The 19825-nt window shown below is 55.6% G+C and overlaps 1 protein-coding gene across 2 annotated transcripts; it reads left to right on the top strand.

The window, feature by feature from the left end:
* Positions 1-1645: 1645 nt before the first annotated feature.
* On the top strand, positions 1646-17933 carry ENTPD8 (ectonucleoside triphosphate diphosphohydrolase 8). 2 transcript variants are annotated; one of them, XM_075015589.1, is made up of 10 exons: positions 1646-2029; positions 2552-2689; positions 3623-3740; positions 10946-11096; positions 11743-11902; positions 12465-12695; positions 13133-13399; positions 15175-15285; positions 16375-16512; positions 17507-17933. In XM_075015589.1, exons 2-10 carry the CDS (start codon positions 2564-2566, stop codon positions 17717-17719), a joined length of 1515 nt encoding a protein of 504 aa, XP_074871690.1. In that variant the 5' UTR covers positions 1646-2029; positions 2552-2563; the 3' UTR covers positions 17720-17933. The 2 variants fall into 2 exon arrangements, with proteins under 2 accessions (XP_074871690.1, XP_074871692.1); XM_075015591.1 differs by lacking the exon at positions 1646-2029 and having other exon boundaries at positions 3208-3740.
* The last annotated feature ends 1892 nt before the right edge of the window (positions 17934-19825 follow it).

Below are 19825 nucleotides of genomic sequence, written 5' to 3'. Positions count from 1 at the left end.
AACACCAAGGGAGGGGAAGCTGCTTTTGTATTTAGCCAGCCATTTGCAGTCTTTGTTTAATCCTGAGCTGAGGGTGTCGAATTTGCAGATGAATTGTAGCTCAGAAATTTCTCTTTGGAGTCTAGTCTTGAATTTTTTTTGCTGTAGCATAGCTACTTTTAATTCTGGTACTGTGTGGCCTGGGAGATTGAAGTGCTCTCCTACGGGTTTTTGTATATCGCCATTCCTGATATCTGATTTGTGTGCGTTTATTCTTGTACGTAGAGACTGTCCAGTTTGTTGGATGTATATAGCAGAGGGGCATTGCTGGCACATGATGGCATAAATTACATTGGTAGATGTGCAGCTGAATGAACGCACGATGGTGTGGCTGATCTGGTTAGGTCCTGTAATGATGTTGCTGGTGTAGATATGTGGGCAGAGCTGGCAACGAGGTTTGTTGCATGGATGGGTCCCTGAGTTAGAGTGATTGTGGTGCAGTGTATAGTTGCTGGTTAGGATTTGCTTCAGGTTAGCAGGTTGTCTGTGGGCAAGGACTGGTCTGCCTCCCAAGGCCTGTGAAAGTGGGGGATCATTGTCCAGGATGGGTTGTAAATCCCTGAAGACGCGCTGTAGAGGTTTTAGCTGAGGACTGTAGGTGATGGCTAGTGGTGTTCTGTTGATTTCTCTCTTGGGCTTGTCCTGTAGTAAGAGGCTTCGTGGCACGTCTGGCTCTGTTGATCTGTTTTTTCACTTCCTCAGGTGGGTATTGCAGTTTCGAGAATGCTTGGGAGAGCTACTGTAGGTGTTTGTCTCTGTCAGAGGGGTTGAAGCAAATGCGGTTATATCTTAGTACTTGGCTGTAGACAATGGACCGTGTGGTGTGTCTGGGATGGAAGCTGGAGGCATGAAGGTAGGCATAGCGGTCAGTGGGTTTACGGTACAGGGTGGTATTGATGTGATCATCGCGTATTAAGGGAGTCGTACTTAAGGGAGTCGTGTGGCACCTTAAAGACTTAACACAGGGATTTGGGCCTATGCTTTCCTAGGCTGGCCCCCACGTGGTCAGATGCATGAAGTGCAAACTTCCCCTTGGCAGGGATAGAAACACAGGCAAAAGGGGTGAGATCCATCTCCAGGTGGCGGCCCGGTGCTAAGGACACCAAGTGGGTTCCAGCCCTGGAAAGCTGAAGCCCAAATCACTGTGTTGGCCTGTCTGGTGTGCGGGGCTCCTCCTGGTCTCTGATGAGGATGATTTTGCCGGCGCAGCTCGGCCAACAGCGGCCCCAGGGCAGACCCGGCTCTGCCCCCCAACCAGCCCTTCGGCAGCCGCAGCTCCCTGCCTGCAGCAGAAGGCCTGGGACACTTCCCAGGGGTTGCCCATACCCACTGAGCTGGCTGGAAAGCCGGTCGGCCACGGAAACCCGTTCAAGTCAAGGGGGGGGCTGCAGCCCCCTGGGTCGCCCCCCGGCGCTGGGGGGCAGCGGGGCCCTGCAAGCTGCAGCTTTGCCAGGCCCGCGCTTCCCACGGGCTGAGCGTTTGCAGGGGAGCGGGTCTCGGGCTGCGGCCGGAGCTAAGTAGGGGAGGGCGGCGGGCAGGGACCAGGCGGAGGAGGCGGGGCGCTGGGACCCGGGGCGGGCTTTGGCAGCGGCGTCGCTTTCGCTTTTGCTTCCCCGGGGCAGGGCCGGGCCGGAGCCTGCAGGCTCGCCCCGTGCGCGGAGCGGTGCCCAGCCCAGCGGGAGCCCGCCCGGTCCGGCCCCTTGCGTGCCAGGCGCTGCACGGCCCCCGGAGCGGAGGTCTCCGGCAAGCGGCCCCCGCAGCCAGCTGCAGCCTCGGGCGAGCTGCTGCCCGGGGCGGGACCGTCCCGCCTCGGAACCTGCCCGCCCCGCTCGGAGCGGAGTCCCGGGCCGGGTCCGGGGTGTTGCTCCGTCCCCATTGGGCTCCCTGCCCCGGCTACCCGCAGGGTGGGAGCGAGCCGGGCTGCAGGGCCAGACCCGCTGAGGCCCCTCGGCAAGTTTGGGGCCTTGCTGGGACAACCAGCGCAGGCCCGGTAAGGAAAAAGGCGAGGCAGCCTGGAGAGCGAGCGCCCGGCGCTTAGACGGGGGCCGCTGGACAGGCGCGGGGTTCCCGGGGGCTGGGGGAGGAGGGCAGGGCAGGGCAGGGACCCGGGCGTGGCCAGTGGGGAAGTACTTTACTGTAGCTCCCCCAGGCGCTTTTCCAAGGACCTGCAGGCCGACTTAGCTTGGAGGGAGACGAACTTTGCTCCTGCTGGGCCTATGTGTTGTGTTGCTGTGTGGTTTTATGGGAGCTCATTCCCCTCCGCTCCTCCCTGCCCCAGGGCGCACCTCTGAGCGCATTCCTTCGCTGTGCCCTCAGCATGCACAGTCGTTCAAATACTGTACGCTTGGTGATGTCAGAAACAGCCCCAGGGCAACCGCGACAGGCTCTGTGGGGCGAGTGAGCCACCCGCCAGCCTGGTCCTGAGTTCTCTGGACGAGTAAGCCCAGGAAATGGCAGTGGAGCCGGGAGGTGGGCTGTGTTTGTCTTGACACAACCTCTGCTCCGCTCACAGATCGGTACAGCGATGTTAAAGCACCTGTTGGGGCGGAGCACCAGGTGCCTTCTTCTTGTGGCCGCGGCTTCTGAAATAGCAGCTCTCATCTTCATCCTCCTTCAAGTGAAGGATGTTTATTTGCCTTCAAGGACCAAGGTAGGTTCAGTGGCTGGAATACTTGCCCTGCAATGCATGGTACAGACCTCTGCTAACTGGGTGGGTTTGTTAGGCTGTTAGAAATAAAGTCACCCCTTTTCCACCTCCCTCGCCCCCAGGCCTGCGGTATGTCAGCCTTCTACGGGTGATTCTGCTGTGTAACTGAACTACAGGTTGAAACTCTCATCTGGCAACAACCGTAATCCGTCATGATTTTAGTTAGCCAAAGGACCACTTTTCATGGGTGTAGCCAAATTTCCTGTGATCCTATCACGTTGGTTTCCAGCCACCAGTCCTGGCTCTCAGTGTTCTGTGCTGTTATTTAACTGTAATTTACCCGTGAATGTCTTCTAAGAGCCCAGTAAGCAGTGGAAGTGTTGGTAATGGGCTAGATGTTATTGACCTCTTGTAGTCCAGCAAATTCTCTCGTTCAGCACTGGTCAGATCCCAAGGGTGCTGGATGAGAGAGGTTCAACCGGACATGTCTCTTGACCCTTATTTCTTCTTTCTCTTTTCAGATCTCTTGTGTTTCCTCTTCACTGTCCCTCCTTTGGGGTTTCATGTTCTTTCCCAGTTCTCTCTCTCATTCCTGATTTTCTAGAGCTGTTGGAAAACTGCCCCTCCCAGGTTTTGCAGCCTCTGATAGCTGCAGATGGGCCACAGGTTTGAGTCAATCCACGTGTGTCTCCAGCACTAGAGCCAAGGGAATTTTGCTGCAGGGGCCTGAGAGTTGCTGTTACACCTCACTGCCTTTCCCTCCTTGGAACTTTAACTCCAAACCCAAGGGATGGAAACGAGGGCCTGGCCAAAGCCAGGCAGGACATTCAGGAATGAAAGTGCAGCTTGTTGTACTGGAGAACCAAGAAGGCACGCGGCAGCCCTGGTCGGCGGGGTGCGCTCTGTGACACTGTCTTCCCTCAACTTCCCCTTCAGTACGGGATGGTGTTGGATGCTGGCTCCTCGCATACCACTCTCTACATCTACCGGTGGCCAGCAGATAAGGAGAACGGCACTGGCATCGTCAGCCAGGCTGCAGCCTGCACTGTGCAAGGTCAGTCAGTGGTTGCTTTCTTATCCTTAGGCCTGCCCCTGGGCTATGCTGAGAAAAACATGGGCAATGCTTCTATCGGGGCAAAGGTTGCTGTGCTGTTTACTTCCAAGCCCTTGGATTAACCCTCAGGCCTAACTCCTTCTGCCTGAGCCTCTCTTCCTGGGAGAACAACCAGGCCCATTCATCCTGGGTGGGAATTGCAGAATTTACTGGAGTTGCACCAGGTGTGAATTTGGCCAGGGACTTTAGAGATGCAGTACAAGTGGCCTTAGCACAGGTGGGCTTTGCTCCCTTAGCTGCCTGCAGTGCAGTGCAGTGCAGTGGAGACAGGGTAGCAAAAGTGAAAGCTGAGCTGTCAACCACACCTCTGTGCCATGTAGAGACCTGCAGATTCAAATCAGGAGAAATGAGTGTCACACTTCACTTCACTCACCACTCCCACCACGTGCCTAGACTGCTGTCAGGAAAGCAGGGGTAACTCCTGGGTGACTGAGAGCTCCTCAGCTGCAGCCCAACCTGTGTTTGCATTCAAGCTGTGTGTTGCAGTGACAGGCAGACCCCAGGATGCAGGGTGACCTCTGGCCCAGCCATCCAGCAGGAGGAGCATCTCTCTGTGTTCTGCTGCAGGAGTGTCTTTGACTGTGGGGCAAGGAAGGCAGTACCCCCCACACTCTCATCTGCAGACTTTTCCTGGGTCTCTGCTCCACTTCCCACCTGGCCAGAGGGTGAAGATTATACATATAATGTTCTCTGGGCTGATCCGACTGAGCTCCATCCCCTGAATTTTTCTGAAACCACACCCCTCTGCATCCTGGAATCTCCCCCCAGTCCGTCCCGCAGCCAGGACACAGCGGCAGAGAGACCATTACAGACAATTGGAGCAGGGTTGGCAACCTGCGGCTCCAGAGCCACACGTGGCTCTTTGAGGAGCCACTTGTGGCTCCGAGCGTGGCTGCTGCCGACTCTCTGTGTGGCTCCAAAGGCTGCCGCTGCTTAAGCAAAAAACCTAAATTCTGTTGCCTGGCATTAGACCAGCTGAATTTAGGTTTTTGTTTAAGCGGCGGCAGCTGGAGCCAGTCAGCAGTCAACTGTGGCAGGGCAGGGAGCCCCAGAAGTGAAAGCCGGAAGGGCATGGAGCCGCCTCCCATGGGCAGAAGTCTAAGGCAGCTGAGGAGAGCTGGCAGAGCAGGGTGGCTGAGCCTGTCCCTGCTGGAACCACACTGAGAAGGCACCGTAGCGGCCACAGAGGGGCTATGTGCACTGAGGCTAGTTAATCATGGGCAGGGGCAGAGGTTGGGGCTCAGGGGGTTAAGTCTGGGGATGCGGGGGTAAAGCCTGGGGACAGGGGGCGGATTTGGGGGCTGAGGCGGGTAAGGCCTAGAGATGGGGATAACTTAACTTTCTAACTTGTGCAAATCATTTTGTGTGCGTTGTTCTGAAAATAGGGGTCACAAAAATGGTGGTTTGCCATGGTTGATGAAGGACAGTCTCGTGTTCAGGTGCATTGCGGCTCTTGAAGGACTGATTTTGTAACTGAATTTGAAAAAAATGGCTCTTCTCACTATTCCGGTTGCAGGCAACTGACCTGGGGTCAGGAGGAATCTTCACAGCCCCTTTGGTCAGCCTGAGAATTGGACTGGTTTTCTGTTACCCAGCCTGGTCTGCCCCGAACTGGGACCTCGACCTCTGCCAGACAGGGTTGAGGGTGGGACCATGCTGCGCTGGGACCTTGCGGGCCCGGAACGTGGCTTAGGGGTGTGACTGGAGTTTGTGCTTGTGTAACACCATCCATGTTTCCTCAGGCTGCTCTGCAGCCCCGTCCTTGGGGAATTACTCCTCAGCTACTGCATGAGACAAACAGCACACACAAGGGGGAGAAAGCTGGGGCAGAGGATGGACGCCAGCAGGCCCGAGATGACAGGAGGCCCTGGGCAAGACTCCGGCCTTATCACCTCATGCAGGCCCCAACCTATTTCCCTACACACCCACACCCCGCCAGGGGTACCACTTCACATGTTGGTGTGTGGTGGGGTGGCCCGTGCATGCCACAACAGTGGGTGGAGCAGAATGAGTGCCCAGGGAGCGGGGGAACTGAGGGCGGTGGTTTTAGCAGACTTACTGGGTATGCTCAGTACAGGCCAAGCAGCAAATCTGGCAATGGGGACCAACACTGACTTCTCCCACACCACCACGTTATCGCTTTCCAAGGCCTACTAAGCCACTAGAAAACTCTAGTTTTAGGGCAGAAAATTTAGCTATTAGCTGGCAGGAGCACTGTAAATAATTTGTATATAAGAGAAAGAAAATAAATATTAAATCGACTCAGCTGTAATACTAACCTAGAATCATCAATACTAGAAGTGGAAAGGACCGCAAGAAGTCATTGAGTCCAGTTCCCCGCCCTCACAGCAGGAACCAGCATCATCTAGACCATCCCTGACCGATGTTTGTCTAACCTGCCTTTAAACATCTCTAACGGTGGAGATTCCACAACATTCCTAGGCAGTTTGTTCCAGGGCTTAACCATCCCCACCGTAAGGATGTTTTTCCTGATGTCTAACCCAAACATCCCCTGCTGCAATTTAAGTGCATTGGTTCTTGTCCTACCCTCAGAGAATAAGGAACATAACTTTTCTCCCTCCTTCTTGTAATTGGAAAGCTGTTTTCATGTCTCCTCTCCGCCTTCTCTTTTCCAAACTAAACAAACCCAGTTTTTGTAATTGCCCCTCATAGGTCATATTTTCTGGACCTTGAGAGTTTTTTTTGGCTCTTCTCTGGACCTTCTCCAATTTCTCCACATTTTTCATGAAATGTGGTGCCCAGAACTGGACACAATACTCCAGTTGAGGACTGATCAGCACAGAGTAGAGTGGAAAAATAACTTCTCCTGTCTTGCTTGTGAATTCCTATTAATGCATCCCAGAATGATAGTTGCTTTTTTTGCAACAGTGTCACGTTGACTCATATTTAGCTTGTGATCCACTCTGACCCTTAGGTCCTTTTCTGCAGTACTCCTTTACAGACAGTCACTACCAATTTTGTGTGTGTGACACTGACTGTTCTTTCCTAAGTGGGAGACTTTACATTTATCTTTAGTGAACATCATTCTATTCAGATTAGACTATTTCTCCAATTTATCCAGATCATTTTGAATTATAACCTTATCCTCCAAAGTACTTGCAACCGCTCCCAGCTTGGTGTCCTCCACAGACTCTCTATTCTGTTATCTAATTCGTTGATGAAGATATTGAACAGAATTAGGTCCTAAACTGATCACTGCAGAACCCCACTTGTTATGTTCTTCCGGCATGTCTCTAAACTACTGATAACTACTCTCTCAGAAGAGTTTTCCAACCAGTTGTGCCTCCACCTTATGGCAGTCCCATCTACATTGTATTTCCCTAGGTTGTTGATGAGAAGGTCATGTAAGACTGTCAAATGGTATACTGAAGTCTAGGTATTTAATGTCCCCTTATCCCCAAGGCCTGTCGTCCTATCAAAGAATGCTGTTAGGTTGGCTTGACGTGATTTGTTCTTGACAAATCCATGCTGACTGTTACTTATCACCTTATCTTCCAGATGTTTGCAAATGTATTCCTTAATTATTTGCTCCTTTATCTTTCTTGGCACAGAACTGGTCTGCAGTTTCCTGGGTTGCCCTTATTTCCCTTTTTATAGAGGGGCACGATATTTGTCCTTTTCCAGTCTTCTGGAATCTATCCTCGGAGGGGTAGCTGTGTTAGTCTGGATCTGTAACAGCAATGAAGGGTCCTGTGGCACCTTATAGACTAACAGAAAAGTTTTGAGCATGAGCTGTGCTCACGAAAGCTCATGCTCAAAACTTTTCTGTTAGTCTATAAGGTGCCACAGGACCCTTCGTTGCTGTTATGGAATCTGTCCTGTCTTCCATGACTTTTCAAAGATGATAGCAAATGGCTCAGATACCGTCTTGGCTCCTTGAGTATTCTAGGATGCATTTCATCAGATGCCAGTGAATTACAGACATCTAATTTTTGTAAGTAATTTTTAACTTCTTCCTTTAATTTCTGACCACACCTCCTTTTCTCTAACGTTCACTACTGTAGGCATCCAGTCACCAGCAGCCTTCTTGGTGAAAACTGAAACAAAGTTGTTAAGCACCTCTGCCATTTCCACATTTTCTTTTATTGTTTTTCCCTCTTTATTGTTTTATCTGACGCATTCTGACATCTTGTGGCAAGTTCCCTATGTGACACTAGTTAGGCTTAAAATCTGAGGGTAGAGTTTCATGTTGTTACTAACTCTGGAGAGAGAGAGAGACAGAGAGAGACAGAGAGACAGAGAGAGAGACCATGTCAGGATTCTTGTTCTCTATCTCAGCTTTGGGAGGGGAATGGATGAGAGAGGGACCAGGGGTTACAGCAGGGAGGAGATACATCTGAGTTCCATGTAAAAATACAGAACGACCGTTCTGGGTCAGACCAATGGCCCGTCTAGCCCAGTATCCTGTCTTCTGACCACGACCAATGCCAGGTGCTTCAGAAAGAACCAACAGAAGGCAATCATTGACACCATCCCTGCGCATCCTGGCTAGCAGCCATTGATGAAACTATCCTCCTGGAGCTTGTTTATTTCTTACCAAAACCTTGTTATAGTTTTGGTCTTCACACCATCTCCTGCGTGAGCCGTAACTTCTCTTTTTGTTTTAAATCTGCTGCCAGTGACCTTCTTGCTTTATGTGAAGGAGTAAATAACGTTTCCTTGTTCAAGTTTTTCATAGCAATCATGATTATATAGACCTTGAATGTTCCCTGTCCCCCTCGTCGTCTCTTTTGCAAACTGAGAAGTCCCAGTCTTTTAAATCTCTCCTCGTATGGTGGCTGTTCCTTGCCCCTAATCCCTTCTGTTTCCCTTCTCTGTACATTTTCCAAATCCCTTCTGTTATTTTCAGATGGGTGACCTGATCGTCATGCAATATTCAAGTGCAGTACCCAGAGGCACTGGGGCAAATGAAGTCTCTGCTCTACAACCTCGGCTGAGAGCCAGCTGGCCTTTAGCTCACGTGGTAAAGTGCAGGGCTTTAGCCCCTGTGCTTGCAGTTTCTATACCTGGTGCCAGCAACCCAGGTCTGTCAGCGTTACACAAGGTTTGGGCATACCATGTCTTTATACAGAGGCAGCGTGATACCTTCTGTCTGATCCATTCCGTTCCCAGTAATTCCTGAAATGCTGTTAGCTTTTTTGATTGCCACTAATTATTGAGCAGATGTTTTTAGGGGACTATCCACAGTGATCCCAAGACCTTCCTGCATAGTAACAGTTAATTCAGACCTCACCATTCTGCATGTATCATTGGGATTATATTTTGCCATGTGCATTACTTTGTATTTATCAACACTAAAATCCACCTGCCCTTGTGTTGCCCAGTCACCCACTTTTGGGAAGTGCCTTTGTAACTCTTCACAGACATCTTGCACTTGGCTATTTTGAGTGATTTTCTGTTGTTTGCAGACTTTGCCACTTCTCGTTTATTGAGTAAGTTGAGCAACGCTGGTCCCAGTACAGACCCTGGAGCACACCACTATTTATCTCTCTCTTGTCTCCTCATTTATTCCTACCCTTTATTTTCTATCTTTTCCGTGGGGTGCCCAACATTGGTTTCGCAATCATCTAAGGATCCTTCAGGTCCTTGGAGGACAGGCCTTTTGTTACCTTACTCACCTGGGATGGAAGAATCTAGATCTAGAGAAGTGGTTGTTCCCCTGTATTCAGCATTGGTGAGGCCATATCTAGAATATTGTGTCCAGTATTGGGCCCCCCAATATAAAAAGGATGTGGATTTGCTGGAGCAGGTTCAGTGGAGGGCAACAAAAATGATTAAGAGGCTGGAGCTCAAGACCTATGAGGAGAGGCCGATGGATTTGGGCTTGTTTAGTTTACAGAAGAGGACTGAGGGGTGATTTAATAGCAGCCTTCAACTTCCTGAAGGGGAGCTCTAAAGAGGAGGGTGAGAAACTGTTCTCAGTGGTGTCAGATGGCAGAACAAGGAGCAATGGTCTGAAGTTGAAGAGGGAGAGGTGTAGGTTAGATATTAGGAAAAACTACTTCAGCAGGAGGGTGGGGAAGCACTGGAATGCGTTGCCTAGAGAGGTGGTGGAGTCTCCATCCCTGGAAGTTTTTGAGTCCTGGCTTGACAAGATCCTGGCTGGGATGACTTAGTGGGGGTTGATCCTGCTTGAAGCAAGGGGCTGGACTAGATCACCTCTTGAGGTCCCTTCCAGCCCTGGGATTCTATGATTCTATGATCTGCCTCCCTCTGTTTAGAAACAAGCTCCCTGCCCCAGAGGCAAAGCTGGGAGCAGTACAGGCTCTGTTGCAGGCAAGATCGGCGCCTGGGGCTAGGGCATGAGCTTTAAGCAGACCTCCAGTGTGAAATCCAGGGATTCAGATGTCAGATGGATCTCTGCTCCCGCTCCCCTTCACCCCTCCAAGCCAGGTGCTACATAGCATGGCCAGTTGTCCAGTCTGTGCAGCAGGAGGCAGCTTGCAGGTAGCAGTGGTGGGGAGATGCATGTTGCTCAAAGGAGGCAGAAGAGGGTTGCCCACTCAGGAGTGGATAATGGTGAAGCCTCCCAGCTGCATGGTGCTTGGGGGGTGTCTTTGCCTTGGGCAAGGCCTGCAGCCGGGAGGAGGGCATTCTCAGGCAAGGCCAGAAGCGTGCTACAATGACTGGCTGTCATGGGGCTGCTTTTAGGAGTGTATCTGCAGCGTGGGTATGTCTCTGGGTGCTCTGTTCACCCTGGAGATGTCTCCCAGATGTCAGGCGCGGTCCCGAGAGAAGTGTGACCTTCCCCAGACTCGCCTGTTTTTCTGGGCTGCTGTGATTTATTACCCGCCCCCGCTGGAACTCACCAGGCTCTGACATGCCCAACAGCTGAGTGTAAAGGTATCCCTGACGCTGGGCCTTATGCTTTCCAGTGGGTTGATGTTTAAGTGAGTTGACGTGGCCCCTTTGACACTGCTCCATGCCCATGGTTGCCCCGCGGGAGGGTCTAGCAATAGCAGTTGTTCACCAGCTCTTCTTCATGGCCATCGGGTGCCATCAAACCCCTGAGCCTCACTGGGCTCTCCCACCCGCCAGGTGCCAGGCCAGGCACCAGCAGCATTGTCAGTCCTGGCCCCACAGTCCGGCTGAGCTCAGGCTCTCACCAGCCTGCTTTGTTCCAGGACCCGGGATCTCCAGTTATGCCGATGACCCTTCTGGAGCTGGGACCAGCCTACAGCCCTGTCTGGACCAGGCCATGACGATCATCCCTGCCACGCAACAGAGAGAAACGCCCACCTACCTCGGTGCCACCGCGGGCATGCGGCTGCTGAGGTGAGGGGAGAAGATCTGTGCAGGGAAAGGCCGGTTCCCTGCCACACCCAGGCCTGTGCTCTATTGGTGAGGCAGAGATGGCTTGGCAGAGGAGCCTCCCATACGCTGCGGTTCAGGTTGTGCAGCGTTACCCTTTGCAGTCCCCTGCTGTTTGCTGGGGGCAGTCTTTGGGGTCAGACCTCAGATCCATGCCCCACACGGACGGTAACGTTTTCCACGTGCCTCTGTGCCTGTGGTCCGGATCCATCCCTCACTCCCATGCAGCTTGTCCACCCGCTGCCCTTCCTCCGCCCAGAGTGGAGGCGCATCCTGGTGAGTGTGCGCCTCAATAACCTCACATGGGCTCTGGCACAAGCACCGTGCTGAGGTGAGGCTCTCACCGTCTCCATGGCGGCGTGGATCGGCTGCACTTGACACTGTCAGTGTAAGTACCAGCAGCATTAGCTCCAGTCCTCTTCTGTCACTGGCTGACCGGATGGCATGCCCAGAGCAGAGGTCCCATGTCTCACCTGGTTCGGCAGCTCTGGGGAAGGTACTCACGTTCAAATTTATGACACCTCCAGGATGGGATTGGATTAGGCAGTCGCTCTCTACACTGCGCCATATCCATCGGGGTCCAGCAGAATCTGTCTCCTCCCATTCGCAGGGAGCAGAACAGCACAAAAGCCGACTTGGTCTTTGCAGAGGTCTCCAAGACCATCCAGCAGTACCCTGTAGACTTCCGGGGTGCTCAGATCCTCACTGGAAATGAGGAGGGGTCCTTCGGCTGGATCACAGTCAACTACCTGCTGGAGACGCTGGTCAAGGTCAGTGCCTGGGCAGAGGGAGAAGGGGAGGGAGTGACCTTGGCTGGCTGAGCTGCTCCTTTCCTAGGGGCATGGGTCTGACGAGGAACCAACATAGCATCTGGTCTCTCAGCCCAGCTCATTTCACAGGTGTGCCTCTTCCTCTGGCTCTTGTCATCTCAACTTTGGTTGTAGGTTCCTGCACCTCCAGCTGGATCCAGGGCTCTGGAGCTGGGATTTGGGTCCCTAATACCCTGGACATGGGCCCAGACCCTTCACAGGAGAAGCTCAGGAATCTTCCCAAAAGCTTCACTCCGTGGTGCGAAGGGCTCAGGGAGGCCCTGTTCTGTGCCAAGAAGGTCTATATAAGTGGAGGAAAAGGCTCCCCGGGGCTAACAGTTGGTCTTCTAGGCCCCACAGCTCCATGCAGGAGTCCCAGACACTGGCTAAAGACACCCACGTTGTCTCACTCAGCCTGAGACTCTGCTTTTCTGTGGAGACGGTCTCTCTATCTTCCACTCTCCAGTGATGCTGCTCTTAGCTCCAGGCACCAGTGGGGAGCTGATTCCTTGTGGGGGGACAGTTCTCTTTCACAGGCTCATGGACACATCCTGAGGCAGCAGCAGTCGTGGGAGCCCTGGACCTCGGAGGAGCCTCCACGCAGATAACGTTTCACCCTGGCCGTGCCATTGAGGACAAAAGCACCGAAGTCCTCTTCTGGCTCTATGGGACCAACTACTCACTGTATACCCACAGCTACCTCTGCTACGGAGAAGAACAAGCCCTGAAGAGGCTGGTGGCATCCCTCAGAGAGGTGTTGTCCTTAATCTGCCCTCTCTCTCTTCCCTAAAGCAGGAGGTGCTAGCCCTGTGCAGCCTGCCCAGCCCAGCTGTCACTCCGGCGTGTGCATGGGGAGCTCGGCCTGCAGGACCAGAGCAGGGGGCAGCTGCTCAGACCTTTCTTGAAGTTTTTCCCTTTCCTGTCCCCCAGTCAAAGCCTGCAGTTGGGTGGCTGCTTGTGGGAGTGGAGACAGAGGCTCTGAATGAGCCCCGCGAGGGAGGGAATGTTTCCCTCCGAGAGCTTTACAGGCTGCTCAGTGGGGTTCAGGAGAACATCCGTAGGGATACCTCCGCTTTCTCTGCCGTGGGGTACTCCAGGGTGTAAGGCTGGCTTCCATGTGGGAGGTGATGGGGATGGGGCTTTGGCTGCACCCCAAGTCTGAGCACTGCATTTGGGCTCCCCTCTCTCTAGGAGAACCTCACCTCGGTGCAGATCTCTCACCCATGCTACCCCCAGGGATACGAGGAGAACGTCACCACGGCTGTCCTGTACGCCAGTCCCTGCGTCCCAGCACCAGCTACACACAGCCCCAACCAGACGTTTGCCGTGCAGGGGACAGGGTCCCCAGAGGAATGCAGTAAAGCCGTCCAGAGACTCTTCAACTTCACAGCCTGTGGGGCCAACAGGACCTGCGGGTTCAACGGGGTCTATCAGCCACCGGAGCAGGGGCAGTTCATTGTAAGGGAGCCTTGCCTTGTCTTGTCCTGTCCTGTCTTGTCTTCTCACTGGCTGCTGCCCTGGTGGAGCTGGGCTGTGAGGGACCTCATGTTAGCCAAGGGCCCCTGCACCCAGGAAGTGGTGTTTGTATGGGGAAGGTTCCATTGGTATCCCAGAGCCAGTCTCTGAAAGGCAGGACCTGCCCTGTGCATAGTCCAAGCTGTTGCTGTGGTCCCTCTTGACATTTCCGTCAGCGTAGGGCGTCGTGCCAATCCCTGGCTGAGTGAACGTGGGGAGTCGTGTTTAACTCTGCACACGCGGGAATGGGAAGTTGGTATGTTGTCTACGTGGACAAGTTGCAGGGCAGACACCCCCAGGGTTCCAACCAGGCTGTTTGGTTTAGTTTACATTGAAGCTAAGCCCAAAGACGTACCTCCTGAGATGCAATCAGCATCCATTGACCTGGCTCCACCAAAATCCTCACGTATGTTAAATCTGCACCACCTTCCTCTCCAGAGTGTGGGCCTGGGGAAGGAGGCTGCCAGCTCTGCAGGGTTGGGGCCGCCCAGCCGTGCTGTGGATATGTGAATAGGCTGGTCCCAGGAGCCCTTCTGTCCTCATACCTTAGCCCGGAGCAGGCCGGATGACAAAGGGAGCAGTTGTGGCAGTCAGAGCTCTGGGCCTCTTTGACATGACACAGCAGTGCTGCTCTGGCTGCCCGTGGCTGTGAGGGAGGGGGAGGGCTCAGCGCCACAGTCTGGATGGTGCTGGGGGCTGACTGCTCTGAGCCCTGCCCCTTCTGGGACATGGAGCCAGCCCCCTTGCCCTGGGGCCGCTGGTCCTAACCCACAGTGCCCTGGTCCCAATCCAGGGCCCCTTGTCCAAAGGCCGACTTCCAGACACTGGTGGTGCTTGTGTGGCTGCCACCACAAGGAGGTGGACTGAGCCCTTCCTCCCGGCAGTGTGAGTGCCATGGTTGGCAGGGCAAGGCGGTCTCACTGGCCCCTTCCATGCCAGTCACATACCTCCCTAGCCTGCACCTTGTACCTGGGGAGGAGTGAACTCCTGTTCCTGGGTGTCTGCGCCCAGGATCTCATGCAGCTTGGGGCCAGCCCAGTCCAGGCCATGTCTCCTCGACGATCACACTCTCCCAAATTCCCCTCCCTGCAGCTCCTGTAGCGCCTGGCTCCCAGATGAGTGTAGAGACTGGCCTGGGTGAGGTCCTGTTCCTGTTGGGATGACATACGCCCATTTCTTCTCTTGCCCAGCCTCGCACCCACCAGATAATAGCTTAGTGCTGCCTCAGGGGCTGGTGGATGCTGTGTCGCATGACTGTAACCCCTATTATTTAGCTCTTAGTGACAGCTCAGGGGTTGGGAGACTCAGTGGGGCTCCCTGGGCTTAGTTCTGTGAACTCACAGCAATGGAAAAGTGAGACACTAGGAAGCTTGTGTTGGCCTCTACCCCACAGGCCTTGCTGATAGTACCGCCCTGAAAGCACACGTCCTGGGAAGTCCTGGGCAGCAGCTCGGCAAGTGTGTTCAGACCCCTGGCTAGTTCCAGCCCAGCTGTGGATGGAGACCCTCATGTGCCCGGTGCTCTGCATCAAGCAGCTTTCCCTGGTGCTAACGTCAGGCCCAGAGAAGGGGGAAGAACCGCTCCGTTCCGCCAGAGAAGATGGAAGCCCATGTGTGGCGCCTGCAGTGAGGCGTTGCCACGGCTGAGGCCCTGGCCTGCGGAGGGCACACTGCTGAGGGCTGGCTGCTTGGCTAACCTGCTCTGCTTATTGTTTTCAGGCTTTTTCTGGATTTTATCACGTCTTCCACTTTCTGAACCTGACTGGTGGCCAGCCCCTGAGTGCCGCCAGAGCCACCATCAAGGACTTCTGTGCTAAGGAGTGGAAGGAGGTGAGACCCTGTTACCAGCTGTTGTCTGATGGTGGAACTGGCTAGCCAGAGGCATGGGGAAGCCAGAGGACACAAGGGCACCACCAGCAGGCTGGGCTTCTCCGTCCCTGAGGCGGGTGGGAGCCTGCGCGTGGGCAGAAAGGTTGGGGAGGAATCTGTGGGCTCCGGGCTCTGAATTCCACCAGTACTGCTCTGCCCTGGCTTTTCTGCCGTTCAGCTGGCAGGGCCTGGCATTTCCCAATGGCGGTGTCCCCACCTCACCTCAGGGCTGAACTACGTCTTTCTCCCACCGGTGAAGCAGCCCCAGCTTTGTTCAGTGCTGTGTGTGCTATGGGGCTGTGGTTCGACTTCGCCACACTCAGACTTGCTGAGGTGGACGGCGAATGCAGAGGAAGGGTTGAGCTCTGGCCACCTCAGAGAGCCAGGCCAGGGCAAGCAAACAGCCCCAGGCCTCAGAGTTGCAGCTCGCAATGGCTGCGCTGGCTTCCAGTTTGTCACTGTCCAGCTGGGCCCTTTCATGTGCACCTGGTTGGGTGTGTGAGGTGCCCAGGGCCATGGCGGTGGGGCTGGGAGGGGAGGCCCCCTATGTGCCGAAGGGATCAGAGCTCCTGCAGCAGAGGCATGTTGTTGGTGACTGGAAGCAGCCGGCAGAAGTGTGCTGCAGGGGGGACCTCCCTGCAGAAACCCTCTGGCCTGCAGCTTCTGCAAAACCAGGGCAACAGAGTCCTCCCCCGTCCTCCATGTGGGAGTCCAGAGGCCTGAGGGTCTCGGCCATTTGTCCCAGCAGCAGAGCTGAGGCCCTTCCACTGAGCGCAGGGCAGAGCAGTGCAGGGGAGGGGCTGGTGTGCCCACAGGGTTCTCGTGATGGTCCCATCCTGGAGGTGGCCCAAGTTGGTAGGACTGAAAAGGCTCTGCCGGGGGGACTCTGCCAGGTGCTTGGCTCAGAGCTGAACTGTCAGGTCCGTGGTTGGGGCCAGGGGCCCTTGCTGACCTGTGGCTCTAGAGGAAAGCTACCAATGGGTTTTCTGGGTAGGGTCTCCCCTGGGGGCAGCAAGGTTGCTCTGACCGCCCCCTCCCCCACGTGCCTAGGTGCAGGCCATGTGGCCTGCCATGAACAAGACTCGCCTGCAGGATTTCTGTGGTGCCAGCACCTACATTCTCACCCTGCTGCTGCAAGGCTACAAGTTCGACAACCGGACATGGAGCAGCATCCAGTTCCGCCGGCAGGTAGGAGCCTCCGGCGTGGTCACCTATGCACAGTGCGCAGCCAGGTGCTTTCCCCAAAGCAGCTCCCACTGCAGCCTCCCCGACCACTGCCTGCGGCTGAGGGAAATCAGCTCCACCAGCGCCCAGAGGGAAGATCTCCCTGCTCCGCTCCCCGTGGCAATGCAGCTTGCTGGGGCTCTGGCTGTTGGCTCACTGCTGCTATCCAGTGGCTGCCCAGCTTCACTGCCCAATCCAAATCCAGTCTGGAAAAAGTTGCCCATTAAGTCTGTCCCTCTCTCCCCCCAGCCAAAGAAACTAGGAACTGCAAAGGCCATTTGCTCACTTTGCTGGCCCCAGTTCCCCTGCAGCCCGTGCAGGTTCGTTCCCTTCACTGGGAGCCAGTTCCCGCTATCTGGTGCTGCCGCCCCTCAGGCCGGTCCCTGTTATACAGGCTCTCGCATGCGTCTGGTCCTGTGGTGGGTGAGCCTGACTCAAGAAGCAGACAAGCCAGTCAGGTCACAGAAGTCCACCCCACCCCCAGTTTGCAGACGCTGGATGCTCTGTAGGGCATACACACACACATACATATACACACATATGCAGCCTCTTTAGTACAAGTAATCAAACCCAGGCCTGATGAGAGTGCAGAAAAAGGGCCTTAAGTACGTCCTGCTTCAGGGAGGCAAAGGCTGTCACAGTGGATGGAGTCATGGGGCATGAGGGTCGGAATAGAAGGTTTGCAGGCAGCTGGGTGGTGGATTCAGTTAGGGTGTGTCGATGCGTTGGACAGCGTCGGCACACTGCGATGGAGCTTTCGGGGAAGGATTTTGCAGCGTGTCTGGTCTCCGGGGCTGGGTGAGGGCTCTGGGTTGAGTCCTGGGGCTGTTGCGCAGCAGAAGAACAAGAGAAGAACATGTGCGCTCTGTGCTGTAAGTCACTGAAGAAGGTTCTGGTTCCCAGCACCGAGTGCCGGCCCTTTGCGGTGCCATAAAGCTCCTCTGCTTTCTCCTGCCAGGTGGCTGCAGTGGATGTGGGCTGGAGCCTGGGCTACATGCTGAACCTCACAAATACAATCCCCATGGAGGCTCCCAACCGAGTGAAGGGGCAGCGGCGTGACCTGTGGACAGCAGCTGTGCTCACCACCTGCCTGGCGCTGGTCATGCTCCTCTGGACAGGCCTGGCTCTCTGCTACCAAAGGCGCTTTGCCACCTATGAGACAATGCTGTAGTGGCCACTGCTCCTCGGGCCAGGTCCCTGCTGCGCTGAGGAGCCATGCACAGCCGCCCTCTGGCCATCGCACAGTCCTAGATGTCCCCGCCAGCTGCTGGGGGCAGGTCCGGGGGAGCCACCCCTCCCAGCGAGGGGGGAACGTTGGGTTTGAAGGAGGAGCGCTGCCTGCTGGCACGTTGGTGACGCATTTCAGTAAAATCTCCACCCTGTGAGCTGTGCTGCCTTCCTGCTCTCTTCTCCCCACCTTCCCCTCCCCCATATCCACCAGCACCTCCACCCCCCCACAGCGTCCACCAACGCCTCCATCCCCCCACAACATTCACACGCACCTCTACCCTGCCGACCTGTCCACCCCCCACAACGTCCACCCCGCCGACCTTCCCACCCCCCACAACGTCCACCCACACCTCCACCCCTGACCTTCCCACCTCTGCACAACGTCCACACACACCTCCCCCCCGACCTTCCCACCCCCCACAACGTCCACCCACACCTCCCCCCCGACCTTCCCACCTCTGCACAACGTCCACACACACCTCCCCCCCGACCTTCCCACCCCCGCACAACATCCACCCACACCTCCACCCCTGACCTTCCCACCTCTGCACAACGTCCACACACACCTCCCCCCCGACCTTCCCACCCCCGCACAACATCCACCCACACCTCCACCCCACCCCCACTTTCCCTAAACCACTCAAGCTCCACCTGCACCCTACTGACACACACACACACATATATATATATAGCCACAGCCCCTGCACACCCCCACATACGCACCCAAACGCTGCCAGTCAGCCAGGCACCCTGTGCAAACAAGGTCATCCAGAGGAGGGCACTGCTGCGCCTTGCAGAGCCCCAGGTTTTTCGCAGTGGGTGGCTGGGGTGGGTGCTGGCAGTGGAGGGAGGGCAGAGGCCAATGGAGAGGTGTCGGGGAGGGGCCGTTGTGTGTGTCCTGTCTGAGCTGGAGGAGGTGGGGTGGAGGTTTAGGGAATGTGGCAGAACGGGGCAGCTGTGGGTGAGGCCAGAGCCTGGTGGATGTGGGGTGCCGGGGCCGGAAGCAGTGGCTGGAACGCAAAGTGGCTTCAGGGCTAGGAGGAATGGGAGTGAGGGGCTGAGCCCCTGGGTGGAGAGAGCAGCCACCAGGCTATTCCACGGCACCTGGGCGGAGATCAGTGGCAGCAGCTTGGCACAGGCAGGGCCTTGCCCTTGGCACGGGAGGGCTGGTGTGGCACACAGGAGTGCCAGTTGGAGCCAGGCTCCCGGGTGGAGGGTTCCAAATGGTGAGGGTGGGAGGGGGCAGTCCTCACACCCCGATTCATGGGCGTGTCCGGGAGGGGAGAGGCAGGAACAAGTGCCCCATGGGAAGGCCACCCTGGCAAGTGAAGGGCTCAGTGTGGCTACTTGGCTGCTACTGGCTCTGCACAGCGAGCCCCCATTCTCTTGCTCAAAGGCCTCTCTGCCAGCCTCCCGCCCTCCACATAAAGGCTGGAGACCCAGCAGAGCCACCCCCAGCACTGGAGAAGCTGCTGGGCCCCGTAGGGCTGGAAGGGCCGCTGCTGTGGCTGGGGCCCCCAGGGTCAGAGGAGCCAGGGAAGCTACAGCAGGGCACAGGGGCCCTCCCACAGCCCCGGGTGCATGGAGCATGTTAGCACCCAGCTGCCGCTGCCTGCAATGGCACTGAGCAGCAGCCAGGGTGTCAGAGGCTGCTGCCCAATGGCCGGCTGGGAGTGGTCGCGTTCTACCTTCATGCAGGCGGCCCAGAGCTGGAGGAGCCGCAGCGCTGAGGTGGAAGGAGCCAGGCTGGCCGGCATTCGGCTCCGCTCCTGGTAACTGGGAGAAGGAGGTGGCAGTGGGAGGAGCAGAAGGGTAGAGCGGGTCAGAGGGCAGGAGTGAGTGATGGGCTGGGAAGGTCAGTGCATCCTTGTACAGTACAACCGTTCGGATAGAACAGACTTTCAGCACTAACGGACGCCCATTTCCCCATTAAATAGAGGGTTTACTGTGCTGAGAACAGCCTCTCTCCCCCTGCTTTAGAAGCCCCCCACTTTTATGTTGTTGAAGGCTGCTACCAAATCGCCCCTCACTCTTCTCTTCTGCAAAC

The sequence above is a fragment of the Carettochelys insculpta genome, chromosome 21 (genome assembly GCF_033958435.1).
Source record: "Carettochelys insculpta isolate YL-2023 chromosome 21, ASM3395843v1, whole genome shotgun sequence".
Lineage (NCBI taxonomy): Eukaryota > Metazoa > Chordata > Testudines > Carettochelyidae > Carettochelys > Carettochelys insculpta.
The sequence above is the reverse complement of the archived record's forward strand: the minus strand, read 5'-3'. Positions and strand labels throughout refer to the sequence as shown.